The sequence below is a fragment of the Phlebotomus papatasi genome, chromosome 1, assembly GCF_024763615.1.
Source record: "Phlebotomus papatasi isolate M1 chromosome 1, Ppap_2.1, whole genome shotgun sequence".
Lineage (NCBI taxonomy): Eukaryota > Metazoa > Arthropoda > Insecta > Diptera > Psychodidae > Phlebotomus > Phlebotomus papatasi.
Window position 1 is genome coordinate 12853495 of NC_077222.1, and position 15998 is coordinate 12869492.

Below are 15998 nucleotides of genomic sequence, written 5' to 3' on the forward strand. Positions count from 1 at the left end.
CCACATTCCAGGCGTAAAAGCCAAATGAAATCAAAATAATAAATATTTTCGTAAATATTTTTTTTTGTATCTGAAGCTCGTATAACGTTTTAAAAAGTTACGCTGACCATTTGTTTGATAGTACAAATCAAAACAAGTTTAATTTTCAAAAAAAATTACTTAATTTTATCGTGAAAACTTACAAAAAACTTAAGATTGCTTTATAATAAAATTAAATACCTTTATTACTGAATACAAATTAGTCTTCAAACGTTTAAATATAGATATGTTTTGAACCAAAATTTTTACAAATCGTAAGGAGAGCGGCAGATGCTCTTTTTCAAACTTTCTGATATTTATTTGCAAATCCTATACGTTTAGCTTCCTGTTTTTCAGGCCATGCGAATATAGTGTAGAAATTTCGAAGGAAGTTAGTCCCAAGGTGCCATGTATCTGGAACATTACCCGGTAGGTTCATGAAGCCAGATGAACAGAAGGGTAATCCTAAGGGAACGTTGTTGTAGACGATGTAATCTTCACCTTTAAGCTGGAAAGTCCTACCCCCAAGAGTGATGCTAATCGTAGGCAGTTTATCGACATTTGAACACAAAATATCGTATCTGCCAGTTAGGATATTATAAGTAGCTCCAATCTGATCATTAATGTATCGAATGTCGGATCTAGGGCCTTTTATGAAGGCTGTTGATGTATCTACGGTTGTTTGGCAACCTCTACTGCAAAATTTCGCTTCTGCAACTCCTATGCTATCCATTTGAATTCTCCACAGATCATGATCAATTACGGGTACGTAGGTTATATCGCCCTTGTAACGATCGGGATTTATTTTGCCGAAGGTGATTTCACCAGGTCCATCCAGTAAATTTGGACCTCGAGTGAAGTCAAGGGTGAAAACGGGTTCGGTGAGCATATTTTGTTCTCGCATCACTAAGAACGGTGATGGTGGACCGAATTTGTTTGTTATTTCGTAATTTAGTCCGAAAATTCCATCAAATGGAATCCCGACTAGGAGTCTGCTATATCCCATCGTTTCACCGAAAACCATATCTGGTACTTTGAAGTTTCCAAGTGTTAGAGTGTCCCTGGAATTGAATCCTTCCAAACGAAGAAAGGATGATGTTCGAAAGTCATAATCGTATCCAATGTCAGTGTAAGTGAACGACTTTGACGAATCGTATCGGTTTTGAAAAGCTATTGATGAGAAAAAGTTTCAGTAATTCGTAATAACTTGTTGATTTACAAAGCGACTTACCACAAAGTAAACATTTTGATGATGCAACGGACAAGAAACGAGATGTTGTATCAAAGAGAACTTTAACTGTTTGAGGTGGAGTTCCTAGTGCAATCTCTCCATAATAATAATTCTACAAAATCGGATATTGATATAAGTTTATCGCACATTCTTAAACCTTGTTTAATTTTTACAATACTAACATTTTCACTGAAGAGTGGAATTGTGGTTGATCCGGGAAATGTATCACTGCAAGATTTTTTTTGAACTTTATAAAGAACTCAGTTTTAAATAATTGAGAACAGATTGAACTTACTTTTCTTGACAGTTTACTGCAACTAAGCAGAACACAAAGATAGTTCCTCCTAATTTGAGTAACATTTTCGAACTAAATCACTAGAGATCTTTCTTGAATTTGACTGAGAAAATTTATTGACTTGTCATTTTATAACGTATCCATGACAATGGCACCTTTTTATAAAATCTTTTTACTACTTAGTTTATAGTAACAACAATTGTTAAGTCAGATGTAAAAGACGTAAGTTTAGGGTAATAAAACATTTTAATTTTATGGATGCTTTTGTTTGAAAAAGTCGATGTACCCTGTTTTGTCTGGTTACTGACTGAATAGTAGGGGTCAGTGAAATTAATTATTCTTATATTACTTCCCTTTTGGCAAATGTTGAACAAAGCTTTTAATATTTAAAAAATAAAGAAAAACAATAAAGAGACTAATAAAAACAAAACAAATTTAAGAATGCTGTTGCAAAATGTAAGTGCAAGTAGGGGGTAAAACGTGGTTTGCCTAGACTTTAAATAATTTTCCTACGGTCTTTAGGTTAGAGGTTAAACTCCATTCGCAGGTGCATCTATTTTCAAAACAAGAAGCTAATAAAGCGAAGATTGAGTATCTAAATAAAGAAACGAAACCACTACCATATCCTAAATCATAATGTCTAAAAAACAAAATCATGTATTAGTCAACGTGACTAAAGCGCAGATCTTTATGTAAAGGCCATAACGTTTTATATTTTCGAATTTTGTCTGTGATTTTACGAGCTGAGTTTAATTTGTTGTTTTTATCTACAAGAAAGCTGAATCATACCGAATCAGGTTTAACCTAGTTCTCAAACGCAGCATCACTAAATCTTAAGATTCTATAGAGTATTTATTGGTTTTATACGTCTTTTAAGTCCAAAGTTTTCTAAAATACTTGCCTATTTTGAAATTATAAAAGTTAAGCAGTTAAGTTAAACCTGAAGTTTGAAGACCGAATGATAGCCTATTTAAAAACAACCTAATTAAAGAAGAGAGAGAAGACTCACCTTGCTAGTAAGAGGTCCATAGATCAATCCTGGGAATTGAGGAATAGGTATGAAATTACTGACGCTCTTCTTCATATTTAAGATTTTTTCATCTGATCGATATATTGATCGTGTTCGATTAAGATAACTAAAGAAAATTTACTTAGAAACAATTTAACAAGATTATTTTACTGAGTTTTTGAAAATTCGGTTTTGAAATTTAAAATTTCAGACCCCTCAGACATTAAGTCCAAACCATCATTATTAGAAATTTTAAAAAAAAAAATACCTTTTTAAAGAAAATTTCCCCTATCTTTGTAGGCAGAAACGTCAGAATTTTTTAAAAAAGGCATTTTTTAAAAAAAAAAATTCTACTAGTGTGTAGACGCCAAAAAAACCGTCCATCATAAATACTGCTTACGTATATCTGAATAATTTAATACGAATATAAATAATGACTTACGTCTATCTATAGCTCTAATATTTAAAAGTTTTCTTTTATAGCACGTTTTATTTTTTTTAGAGGATGCTAAGTTATTGGTTTTACGCAATACAAAAGGTTTTTATCATAATATCTTGAGAAATAATTAAAATATGACGCAAATACGGGCGTCAGACCTATGACTTTGGAGACACATGACTTAATTTCTCTAATTTCTTATCAGGTGCATAAGATTTTTTGGGAAATTTTGAAATGCGATTGAATATTACGGGCAAATGATCCATTAGATTTTGAAAAGCCAAATTAGTTGTTTAGGATTTCGAGGTAAGGAATTTGGCTGAACATCCAGTCTCTAAGGTCGTGTAATTGTGCCATTAATATTCTAGGGCAAAATCAGTAAAATAAAAAAAAAGTCAGTATTACAAATCAATAAGTACAGGAAATTTAAAAAAATTAGACTTACAGTGAAAGTGCAAATTTAGGGGAAGTACTTGTAATTTGGGACAGGGTGAATATAAATACCAATGTCTTATGCTCATAGTGGACGAAGTTCCTGGTTTCTTTTGACCCGGTAACTTTTCAAAGGGCCACTCTGAATTTTTTGGGTAATATAGGCACCAAGTGTCCGTACTTTTCGATCATGTCGATCCGTCCGTTGATTGGCGGGTCCCGTCTCATCCTCGTAGCGGTCTGTAATGTCGACCACTAAGTTTTTTTGTTAATTCATTTTTAGTAGTGTTGTTTGGGACATTGTAAAGTAGTTTATCGTCTTTGTCATCTCTAAAATTAATCATATTTCGTTTGAAAATGAATAAAAATGTACACATTCATTTGACTATAATTTCGGACACCTCGCTTGTAGAAGAACCCAACTTAACAAGTTGTCCTATTGTTTATGAAACTGAACCATCGGAGTCTCAAGGAGCCCGGAAGTCCCGAAACTTTCCATTAATTCATTAAAGAGAGTTGACTTTGGTACGCCTTGGCTTCTCGGGACTCCTTTGGGGTTTTTGCACTGCATTCACTTCTTAGAGGCATTTATATACAACCTGGTTATCACAAAAAAAAAAAAAATTACAAAATTTCGAGAAAGTGAAGCACCTGTCCGAAATATTAAGCATCACCTTACTGATAAATCTCTGACAAAATTATCCATTTTTCACAAGCAAAACGTTATTCACAAGACAAATCTCACTTCAGATCTAATGAACTAATCTCTATTAGCGTGAATTAACACATTTTTCAATATCACCGAAATATACTGAAGAAAAATTATTAGTACTTCACCACACTTTAATGATTTTGACGGTAAATACGAAGTTCTGGTATATTTCACTTAAGCAACTGCTTACACTGAAGTATCAACAAAGCAATTTTAAATTAAATTTTATTCAAAATTTAAGATATTTGGTGTTAATATATTCTAAACAGAATAAATATTTAGATAGAAAACAATATTCATTATATATTGGAAAAAGTTCATAATTTTAATCAATTTGTTTGTAGTGTCCAATTTTATCCTTAAAGTGTCCATAAATTACAAGCTGTCCCAAATTGCAAGCAGTTCCTCTAATATTTAAAGTTGAACAAATTTAATGTTAAAATCTTTTGAAAAAATAAATATTTTGTTTGTAGTGTCCGTGTCCCACTTTGCCCTCAAAGTATCCAAAATTACAAGCTGTCCGAAATTACAAGCAGTTCCTCTAATATTCAAGATTGATCGAATTAATTGTCAAGATCTTTTAAAAGGAATAAGTAATTTAGATAAAAAACATTATTCATTAAATATTAAAAGAAAATTCCATAATTTTAATCAATTTCTTTGTAGAGTCTAATTTTACCCTCAAAGTCTCCAAAAATTGGAAGTTATCCCAAATTACAAGCAGTTCCCCTAATAATTCAAAGTTGAACTAATTTAATGTTAAAATCTTTTGAAAAAATAAATATTTTGTTTGTAGTGTCTGTATCCAACTTTGCCCTCAAAGTGTCCAAAATTACAAGCTGTCCGAAATTACAAGCAGTTCCTCTAATATTCAAGATTGAACGAATTAATTCTCAAGATCTTTTAAAAGGAATAAGTATTTAGATAAAAAACATTATTCATTAAATATTAAAAGAAAATTCCGTAACTTTAATCAAGTTCTTTGTAGTGTCCAATTTTACTCTCAAAGTGTCCAAAATTACAAGCAGTTTCTCTAATAGAAATTCCTCAAGGTTTATTGACTTATGAATAGTAAAATGTTACTATCTTCTTGATCTTGATCTTGATCTTTAAAGCCTGACCCTATTCGGACATTAAGCTCTAGATTAAGCTCATGAAAATTGCACAGTTTCGGTTTCATAAATTAATAAAAAGAGGAAATTTGAAATAGATTTCTAAAGAATATTAAATCCAAAAGAACCATTTGGAGAATATTTATAATATTCTTGGCCTTGATCTTCATTTGAGAGTTGTATCGTATTTTACACATTTGTAATCTTATATAGGTCATGTTTTGGAGTAAGTTTTTCCTATTATTTTTCTAATTTAAAGAAGAAATGTTCGTTTTTTCTTTCTCTTAATTGAGGCAATAAATGCTGGAATTACTTCCTGATTTTATCATTAAGTTTTACTGAAGTTCCAACATCTTTTTTCAAACCTTGATTGAAAATATGTTTTTACTTACCTTGGAGTAACCTTGTCTAAAACTGTGGCAACCTCAAAACAACTGTAAAACCCTTTCTCAGCTGATGGGGAGTTCCTGTTATTCAAATTTATGTAATGTTTTATAAAAGTGGAGCTTTCATTTTTCATAGTTTTACATTCACTTTAATGGTTAATTCAGATATTTTGTTATATTTTTTTTTATTTTTTTCCATAATTATGAAATTTTCAATCAATCTTGCTTAATGTCATGTTTCTTTTTTTAGTAAATGCTATTGAAAAATAAATTTCTCCATTTTTTTGCAAGTTGTCTGGAAGTGATAAAAAATATCACTTAATTTAAATAATTTCTACTTACGTAAATTTTTAGTGTCTGGTTGATCAGTAAATTCATCTCTGATGTCAAACTTTTAACGAAGGGGACCATAAAGCAGCCACGTTTAATTTATGTACGAAATTGTTGTCATCACAATTTAAGTGCAATTTTCAGTGCGGGGGTAAAAAGTCAATTGACGGAATTCTTTAATGATTTTTTTTGTTTATTGCATTCTCACGTGAATGACATAATTATTTTAATTTTTTTGCAACGACGAATTGGAAAAGGAAAAGAAACACGTTTAATTCTTGGTTGGGTTTAATTGTCTCACTTGAACTTGATGAAAATGGAACGTAAAGCTATTCTTAAGTATAAATTTAAAATGTTCATTTGTTGCCCAAGGTGATGATAATTCAGTTTAGTGACGGGGCTTATGAATTTCTGACAATTTTTTTTTAAATGTGAGGTTAGAAAAATAATTGAAGCTTTGTGTGGATTTTTTTTGAGTGACTTTTAGAGGTAATTGAAGTTTTTCTTTTTTTGAAAAATTGGCAAAATTGCAAGTGATGATGGTTTGAAAGGAAAAATGACGTGTGATTGATTGAAGATTATTCAATCCACTCTCACGACTCTCATCTACATTTTAATTTTTTTTTCGAGCTTCTGCTATGTGCAAAATGAAAGCTTGCGGGCAGAGTATGTTGATAATGTTGGAAGTAAAAGTGCTTCAAAGTTTTCGCTGACGAAAGTCAAATTGGATTACAAAATGTATTTGTATATTATTTTTTTTTTATTTTTCTTTTTTGCAATTACCTCTCTGCTCTCTCTCACCTGAGAGGATTATGAAATAATTTTGCATGTGTAACATAATTGAGTGAAAAAGAGGGTGTTGCTATCACTGAAACTTTCAATAAGACCATAATAAGCTAATAAGCGTTTAAGTGCGTGAATTCTCTCTTTTTTTTGCATATTGCACTTTATTGTGCATTTTTTTCTGCCTTGTCTTACCTGACGATGTTGGATTTAAAGTTTAAAGTCGGTTAGTATGATATTTTCTCACTGTTTTATGCGAAAGTGGAGCAACAACAACTTGGCAATATAAGATTGTTATTTTTTTGTGTTTGATTAAAAAGAGATAAAAATCCAACGAGTTTTTATTGGAAAGAAAAACTCGGAAGATTTAACCCTGCGATTTAATTTTTATTATCTTGCTGTGACAGTTTTTTTTCTGTTGCTCTTTATGAGTTATCGCTTGGAATAGGGCAAGACAGGCAGTATATACACTGAGAAAAATTTAATGGACTGTTTCGATGTCAATAATATCTCCGGTGCACCTTTCAGTCCAGGAAAAAATTATGAAAACATAAATTCTTCGTTCTCAAACGTTTTGCGTTTATTCTACTCTTGAACTCTAAATTGATTGAACTAAATTGAAATTGTTGTGATACTTAAAAAAAGAAGAAGAGTTCGAAAGAGCAGGACAGACATATGCAAAACGTGTGAAAAAGAGGGTTACTCGAATTTCAACTTTATGAAATTTTCCTGATCTAAAAGGTATGATCAAGAAAATTTCATGAAGTCTAATTTGGAATCCTTTTTTTTAACACATTTTGCATATGTCTATCTCATTTTTCGCACTCTTCTTTTTTAGACATCACAAGAAATTGAATTTAGTTCAATCGAATTTAGAGTGCGTAAGAATGAGGTAAACATATATGCAAAACTTCTGAGTAAGAAAGAGATGTGAATATTGATTTCATGAAAATTTCCTGGTCTAAAAGGTGTGCCTCTGAGCTATAAAAAGTAAAGTTAATCAGCGGAAAATCGAATTCGGTCAGTAAAAAATTCAAGCACACCTTTATACCAGGAAAATTTTTTGGAATCGAAATTATTATCCCATCAAATGTTTTGCATAATGGCTATCCCACTCTTTCGCAATCTAAATTGGATTGGACTAAATTTGTACTTGTTGTTATGTTCAAAAAAAGAAGAAGAAATTAAATTCTGCTGACCGAAAAGATGTGCATATGCAGGATCAATAAATTATTAAATTTTGTTCGGTAAAATATTTATATAAATCTTTATGTCTCCGGCACACCTTTTAGATCAGGAAAATTTCATGAAGTCGAAATTCGAAGCCCTTTCTTTCTCACATTCTTTGCATATGTCTATCTCATTTTCTTGCACTCTTCTTCTTTTAAATATCACACCAAATTCAATTTCGATCAATCGAATTTGGTATGCGAAAGAATGAGATAGTCATATACAAAAGATGTGAGAAAGAAAGGGATGCGAATTTCGTCTTCATGAAATTTTCCTGGTCTAAAAGGTGTGCCGGAGCCATTATAAAAATAGTGAAATGGAAAACTGAAGAATTTCGGTCCGATGGGGTGTAGCAAGAATTGACGGAAAACACTAGACCTTTCTTGACTTTCGCAATTTTATTCTTTACGACGTTTCGAGGATGAATGTCCTCTTCATCAGGTATCGACTTTTGTTGGGAAAATCACGTAACAGACGGGAAATGATTACACTTTTTTGGACTTGGATCACAGATTGCACTTTTAAGTTCACCATTCGACCGATCGACACAGAATTGAAATGGAAAATTGTTTTATTTTCTGTTTGTCAGGAACATATTACTGGTTTTAACGTTTTAAATATTGCTCAAAATTGACTTTCACTGATCAAATTTTATTTTTTCCTGCTTTTTGTGCAATTGCAATTTTAAATTCCAAAAAGTTTCGGTTTTGAACTCCCTTATTAATAGAAAACATTGAAGCATTTTCGTCGCATTAGATTGCGACTGAATTAGATTTTTAGTGAAATCATTTTTTGTGAGGTTAGAAATGATAATAGAAATATTATTCTTAACTTCTATATGAAATTTTTGCTCAATTTCTAGTTTACTTATTGCAAACTTCTAGTAAACTTCTAATAAATTATTGGCAATTACCGGGCCTACAGACGGGATTCCCACAGAAAATCCCATAAAAAAATTCATTCCGGATGCGAATTCCGGATGGGGATTGTCATATTGAACTGTCAAATTTTTACCATCTACTCTACACGCCTCTGGTGGATTTCAAGCGTATTACAGAAATGCTTCTTAGATTTAAATTTCAAATCGTGCTTTTTCCGATTACGGTATGTTTCTCTGGCAGATGTTTCACGTACTTTATATTATTTAATTGGTTTTACTATCTCATTTTCTTGTAATATTTGAAAAAGAGCTTAGGTTTTATCCAAGTTCTTTTTATTTTATCATTTTTGGGTCTTAATTGTTTGAAAGAAGCTGAAAAATTCACAAAAATGATTTGCTAACTGTCATTTTGCCACAAAATCCATAAAACTTAGGTTAGATTAAACGTCAAATGTTACTCCAAATTGCTCCGAATTCCTTTTTCGTGCTCAGAAAATTTATTGGGACAAATGTGACAGGTGAAATTCCATCTAATTCGATACAAAATAAATCCCAATCAAATGCCACAGTGGCTACATTGGTAGGAGAGACTGGGGAAGAATTAGCCACATATTGTATTAGATAGTGGTATCTTATAGTTTGCCTACGAAGGAATATTGATGAAACCACTCTTTATTCGAAATATGTACTTCCCTTCCTATTCATTGAAATATATATCAGACTCATACAAACATTTTTTGTACAAATTATACACAATGAAAAATTTCATTTGGTGGCTAATTCTACCCCGGTCTCCCCTACTAATTTTAAGTATTTCTGCATTTGATGTCACTTCAAATTTCAATTTTTTTTAAATTTATGTGAAAGTATAACTATCATTTTTGTTGTGAATACATTTAAAATGTAATCCAGAAATATTTTAAATTAATTTTCTTGGCTAAAATCAAACTTTTCGGGGTGTGTTTAAATATTTTTTACAGTAATAAATATTTTAAAAAAATATTAGTTTTTACCTAATATTTTTTTAGTATTAATTAGTAAGGCTTCCAGGCTTCGCACATTCTCTTTTCCAGGAGAAGACTAACTATTTTAAGCAAATATTTTAAATTAAGTATTCTTTACGGGGAATTCAATAATTAATTACAGAATTTAGTTTCTACGAGTGCTCTGATTGGTTAGGGCTTAGAAAACTATCAAGGCTCTAGCTAAGCACAGAACGCAGTGGACCAAAAATATTTTATGTCCCTAAATATTAAATTATACGTGGTCGAAACTTCCTGGTAAAAATATTTAGTAAAAGAGATGCCATTTAAATTTAAAATAATGTAATAATTTCATATTTTTTTGTTTAATTTTTCTTGGTGTTGTAAAGTCAATTATATATACGCAACTTAAAGGCTCGTTGCTTTTTCTTTCTCTTTGCGATAAGAAATCAATCAAGGGTATCAGTTTGCAAATCAGTTTTGAATTTATATTCAACTCTTGACCTTAAAACAAATTTCAAGAAAGCTTGATTTATTTATTTTTAATTTGATCACATTAATGTGGCAGAAAAAATCAAAAAAAAAATTGCGGTCGATATTGTTAGGCTGAAACTATGAAACCGCGGTATTTTTTTTAACATTCAGAAAAAGAAACCACTGATATGGTAGAATGATGATAAGAAAATTGTCACGTTATATTCCAATGTGCATTTATCACTTTCGAAATGACAGAAAAAGTGAATAAAACTGAGGGAGAGGAGATAAAAATCCCAGAGTTCACAACATTTTCTACTTTTCTCGTCTACATAAATGGCTTTCTCTCCTCATCTCTAACACCCCAAGATAAGTCTTAATTCTTTACACATGAAACACAGGCCTTATAAATTCGATGATATAATTTATATACAAGTGTGTTTTTTTTTAACAAATTGAACCAATTGAAAAAGAGATCATAAATTTTGATGTTCACTTGAGTGAAAATTCGAAATTGTTTCTTTTTGCCACTCTCTTGCCAATTTATATTTGCACACGTTGAATTTTCATACAATGATTAAGGTTTTATGTTAAAATTTATTTATTGACTGCTGTGTGTCTGTCTGTGAAACTCGTGGAAATTGCATGAGATATTTTTATGCAAAAAATTCCACATGCTCACAATGGAAATTAATATACCGTCAAAGTATTTTCCATGGAAGGAAATTGATGGAAAAAAAAGTTAACGAGGGGTTTATCGTTAGGTTAATTTTATGGACTGTGATTCATGACAGATTTGTCTTCCATGAAGTACAATTAAACATTGCGATATTTTGTTTTAGACGTTTTAGAACTCAATATGAGTATGCAGATGAACCAGATGAACAAAAAATCGTTGCATTTCAAACAGTCCAACACCCGAATTTCTCTCTAGTTCGGTTGACAGTTCGGTCCCAAATGCCCGAATTTGAGAGAGTCTACTGTACTGTAGGGGAATTCTGTAATTTTCGTGGCATTGTCACGCGTGAGTTCGAAACCTGTCAATGCCATTCGAGCTTTTCTTTGTCATATCATATGAGTTCGAAAATACAATTCATTGAATTTTTAATGAAGTACCTTTACTTGATGATTTTATGAAAATACAATACGTCTTGGTTGATTTGTTTAACAAAATTTATTGTCATTTGAATTGCCAGAAATCTCAAATATGTGACTTCTGACAATGCCACGTGAGCTGAAATGGCAATGACACGGCTACAGAATTGCATTTTCGAAAAAGCTCTCCTAAGATTCGAACCCAATTTGTCATATGGCATTGCCAGAGCGTTACAGAATTTCCCTCCTGGTTTACTACCGACTAAATTGATTCAAAAGTAAAGAAAAAAACATTTTGAAATAAAAAATTATTTAAGAAGAGCACATTTTAGAGTGTTTGTGTTCTGGCAAACGTAAGAAGTAGAGGAAGGTTTTCAGGCTTCGCACACATTCTGGCTTCGAATACTTCTTATTTTTCCAATATTTCTTTAATGAATCTGACCTAATAGTAGTACATTTTAATAGCGACTCCTAAGTCATACATTTCCTGTAAAAAATTGGGTCAGATTCAGTAAAGGAAAATGAGAGGATCATTATTGGAAAAGTATAACGTGTTTGAATCCAGAATATGTCCGAATCTTCAAAGCCTTCCCCTAAACGGTCAAATAAAAAAGTAAATTCGAGAAAGAAACATTCGAAACTCTGTTGCAGCTAAGTTGTAAATTCCAAGGTTTTTCAAAAAATCCAAATTTAAGCAAATTTGTTGAGAAAAACAAGCCCTACAAAATGGTTTATGTTTGAACTTCGAAAATTCGATATCGAAATGTGTTTTAGTTATAGGTGTGTCTATGCACAAAAGAATATTTCGCAAAATTGTTCGTAAATGTTTGTGAATTGCTACTGGGGACCTCCGAAATGTTCCTAAATCATACAACCCACTAAAAAGTTTGTAAATATTTGTAGGTTTTTCAGAAACATTGTAACATGATCACTTAACGGGTTTGTAATTCGAAAAGTGTTTGTAATTCGTTTTCATTTGTTCGTGAAGTTGTGTCAGGCATACAGAAATGGAGTATATGGAATTTTTAAATTACTTAATAACAATTTTACGAAATATTCACTTCGACTATTTCCAAAACATATTCGAAGATTTAAAATAAAAATGTAGAAACCGTTTTCGAAATAAACCAAAAAATATAGTTTGGGAGAGGAAGGAAAGAGTTTGGGAGAGAAGAGAGAAAGCGTCTGGATATAATGTTCACATATTAGGAGGGGGGGGGTCATCGAAGACCGAAAGGTGATATCTCTGACCGTTTCTGCTCCAAACAGATGATGTGTTGAAAAATGCGGAATTATGTTTGTCAATTTAGAAAAGTTTACAACACAAGTAATTTTTAACTCAGTTCAAATGTTTTGATGGCATTTGTTTTGATTTTATTCTGCAATTTCAATTGGAATTATTTCCCAAAGGAATAAAGAAGACTTAGGGTATATGTGCCTAATTCCGGCCAGCTTGCAATTTCGGCCACCTTTTTTGTTTCTCGAATTTAAATGAACTTTTAGATTTTACGTACTCTAAATATTATACAATGCAAAAGAATAACAAAAAAATTAGCTACGACAAACTAGATGACGTGAAAAACATATTGGAAGAATTCCCGAAGGGCAAGGAACTATGAGAATGAAGGTGGCCGAAATAAGGTACCAAAGCTATGTCTATATTTTTATTCATTTCAAAATTTATTAAGAATGATTTTAGAGTAAATAAAGATGGTAAACTCTTTACAAGATTCCATGCAACACTCTTTCAGAAGAAAGAATAAAACAAACAAATTTGTATTTAAAATATTACATTTCAAACTTGAGACTTTGACGCTTGCATGCAACTATGCCGAAATTTGGCACACTTACCCTAATAGTTAATAGTTCATTGACAGTGATAATCTGTTTCTCCGCATGAGCGCGCTATTTTTTCCGCGAGAGGCGCTGGAGACCGTTGTCAATTTTAAATTCTCAAGCTTGTTGTCCTATTATTCAGCCAAATTGAATAAAAAATAACGATTTCTTCTTATAAACAATCATTTTGTTCCATTTGAAATTATCAATAAAACTTATATAGATTAAATCAGAAGCATTTGTTATAGCAGTCTATAATGTAGACGATTTATTAAGTTAATGAGCTTCTGTTTTTATGTTTTGCTAATGATGAGCCTCTTGAAAGTGTCTTAGTTTTATGATTTAACCAGACATTTACAATGCATTTGAAATGAATCATGCTGTTTAAATGCGTTGTGGAAAATTTCTCTGTGAAATTTTCTAGCAGTTAATTTGAAAAATTGTACAAATACAAATCATTTGCATATTTTCTTTGTAAAGAGAATTCTCTAGAAAAGTCATTTTAGTGACAATTCATATTTCGCAGCAAAAAATATGCTCTTTTGTGTTAAGATTTTACGTTTATGTCCATCAGGTACATAACTTCCATAATGGTCAGAAAAAGCTGGACCGAGAAGGTTTTTTGGGGGCTTTTATTCACTTTTAACTTGTCTTATTAATATATATAAATTTTATAAAGAGTGTGAGGCAAAAGCAACATGAATTGATCAATTTTAGTCGACCGTGTGCTACTTTCAAATGAAACTTGGTGCTCGCAGCATAATGTGCAATGCTCAAGTGGCTGAAGTTTTGTGAGGTTTTCGAAGGGGGGGCCTTAACTTTTTGGTGATCTTTAGGTCCCTTTCAATTTTTTTTCTTCAGTTAAGGTCTCTTTGCAAATGGGAAAGTAAGAAATTCATTAATTATCCTTTTGTATTTGACAATATGTAACCCATTCTACTTGAGTACTTTCAAATGGAAATTCTTTATATTGATTTTAATTTAGGAAAAAATGCAATATATTGCTTTTTCTTAAATACTTCTTCTGTGGCATCAATATTGCGTGCTGCAGATGAGGAAATTTTCTCAATTGCATTATTGTTTGTGTTTCAAATTCAATATAATGTTTCTTATGTTGGGAGGAGAGGACACATAAAAAAGAATTGCTGATTGTATATATTTTCTTTCGTATTTTATGTGCATTCAATTTAAAACATTGTGACTCAACCTTCGATGGTATATAAGAAAGTGTCATTGAAGAATGCTTATCACGTGATGATCAATTTTATCGCAAAAGAGTATTTCAGCAATTTCCCTCAGTGTCCTTGGTACTTTTAACCTCGACAAAAATTTCTACCATTCAAGCTTTGACTTTTTTCCTCATCAGCAGCTTTCATTGAGGCAATATTTTGCAGATGAGACAAAGTGGAGACATCATTAAATGCCTTATCAATCAAAATGACTCAATTTGTTATATATTTTATTTGCATTAAATTACTGCGTGTTTTGCAATGTGTGACTAAATGAAAAATAGAGAAAAAAAAAGTTGTATTCACGCCTCAAATGACTTGCAATGGAACATTTGAAAGAGTATATATAAAGTGAAACTCTAAAATAGTCACATGAATTGGTCAATATTTGATCGATAAATTTAGTTAAACAACCTCTTTTAACATTACTTTGTAACACAAACCAATTTTCCATTTTCATTTCTCTCCCATGTTCATGGCACAAACATTTTTATATTTGGGCCAATTTCCATCTCCAGGGCAAAATGAGATTTGAATTGCAGAACACAAATTTCATTGAAATACATTCTGATGACCCAAGTTTGAACATACAGAATATATAATTTACTCTGGGTGATTGGTCTGATCACTGAGGGAAATTCAGAAAATAAGATTTTAGTTTAGAGGAAGAAGGCTTTAGGGCTTCGTACATACTCTGCCTTCGAACATTTCATGTATTTCCTATGTTCAACTTTTCTTGAAAAGAAAATCAGATTCATTAAAGGAACATTGGAAATATTTGAAATGTTCGAAGGCAGAGTATGTACTCGTACGAAGCCTAAAAGCTTTTCTCATACTAGCAAATATTTTAGCAAGTTCATATGCTTAAGAATTTTAGGACAGAGTACGGGCTTTTCAGGCGTATATGTAGATAAACTGACAGTCATTCGCAATGTCCACCGCCGTCTTAACATCAATAAACCTTAATAAAAGAGTTGTTATAATTTAAGACCAATATTTTTTTATAGAACTATTTTAGAAAATATTATGAAATAAATAAGAATTAAAGATAAAATGAAGAGCTCTATGTAACAAGTACATAATAACAATAGTATCAACTCGTGTCGGTATTATATTCCTGCAATTTTCTAAATAGGGTAACTGTGTCATATTTCAACATAGTTGTATTTTTATTCGGCAAATTGAATTTTTTAGTTACTTCTTTTTAAAGAGTGTTCGTTGGAATTTAGTGGATAATTTATCGTCTTTGTTTTCTCTAGAATCATCTTTAATACATTTTAAATTGAAAAAAATATATATATAGACGTAGCTTTGGGTAATATTTCGACCACCTTGATTCTCATAGTTTCTTGCCCTTTCGATATTCTTCCAAAGTACTTTCACATTATTTTGTTCTTAGAAACGCCATATTTTTGGTTTTTGCATTGTATAATCTCTAGAGGATAAAGAAAAACTAAAAATTCATGGAAATTTGAGAAAAAATGAAGTGGCCGAAATTGGATATAGTTCTCCTAATTGTTGTGG

General features: G+C 31.3%; 2 protein-coding genes across 2 annotated transcripts in view; one reads left to right on the forward strand and one right to left on the reverse strand.

Moving 5' to 3' along the window:
• The window catches only part of LOC129800038 (protein Atossa), a 59038-nt gene that overhangs the window by 17312 nt on the left and 25728 nt on the right, over window positions 1-15998 (forward strand). The gene's annotated exons all lie outside the window — the stretch shown is intronic.
• On the reverse strand, window positions 196-1649 carry LOC129800040 (lysosomal aspartic protease-like). The gene is made up of 4 exons (XM_055844397.1): window positions 1545-1649; window positions 1432-1477; window positions 1250-1361; window positions 196-1188 (listed from the first exon to the last, which is right to left on the reverse strand). The coding sequence occupies exons 1-4, from the start codon at window positions 1607-1609 to the stop codon at window positions 320-322; spliced, it is 1092 nt and encodes a 363-aa protein (XP_055700372.1). The 5' UTR covers window positions 1610-1649; the 3' UTR covers window positions 196-319.

Coding starts and splice junctions, on each gene's coding strand:
- LOC129800040 (XM_055844397.1), bottom strand. CDS start 1,609: ATGTTACTCAAATTAGGAGGAACTATCTTTGTGTTCTGCTTAGTTGCA. Junction 1,362..1,431: donor TTCCACTCTTCAGTGAAAAT/GTTAGTATTGTA, acceptor CCGATTTTGTAG/AATTATTATTATGGAGAGAT. Junction 1,189..1,249: donor ATCAAAATGTTTACTTTGTG/GTAAGTCGCTTT, acceptor TCTCATCAATAG/CTTTTCAAAACCGATACGAT.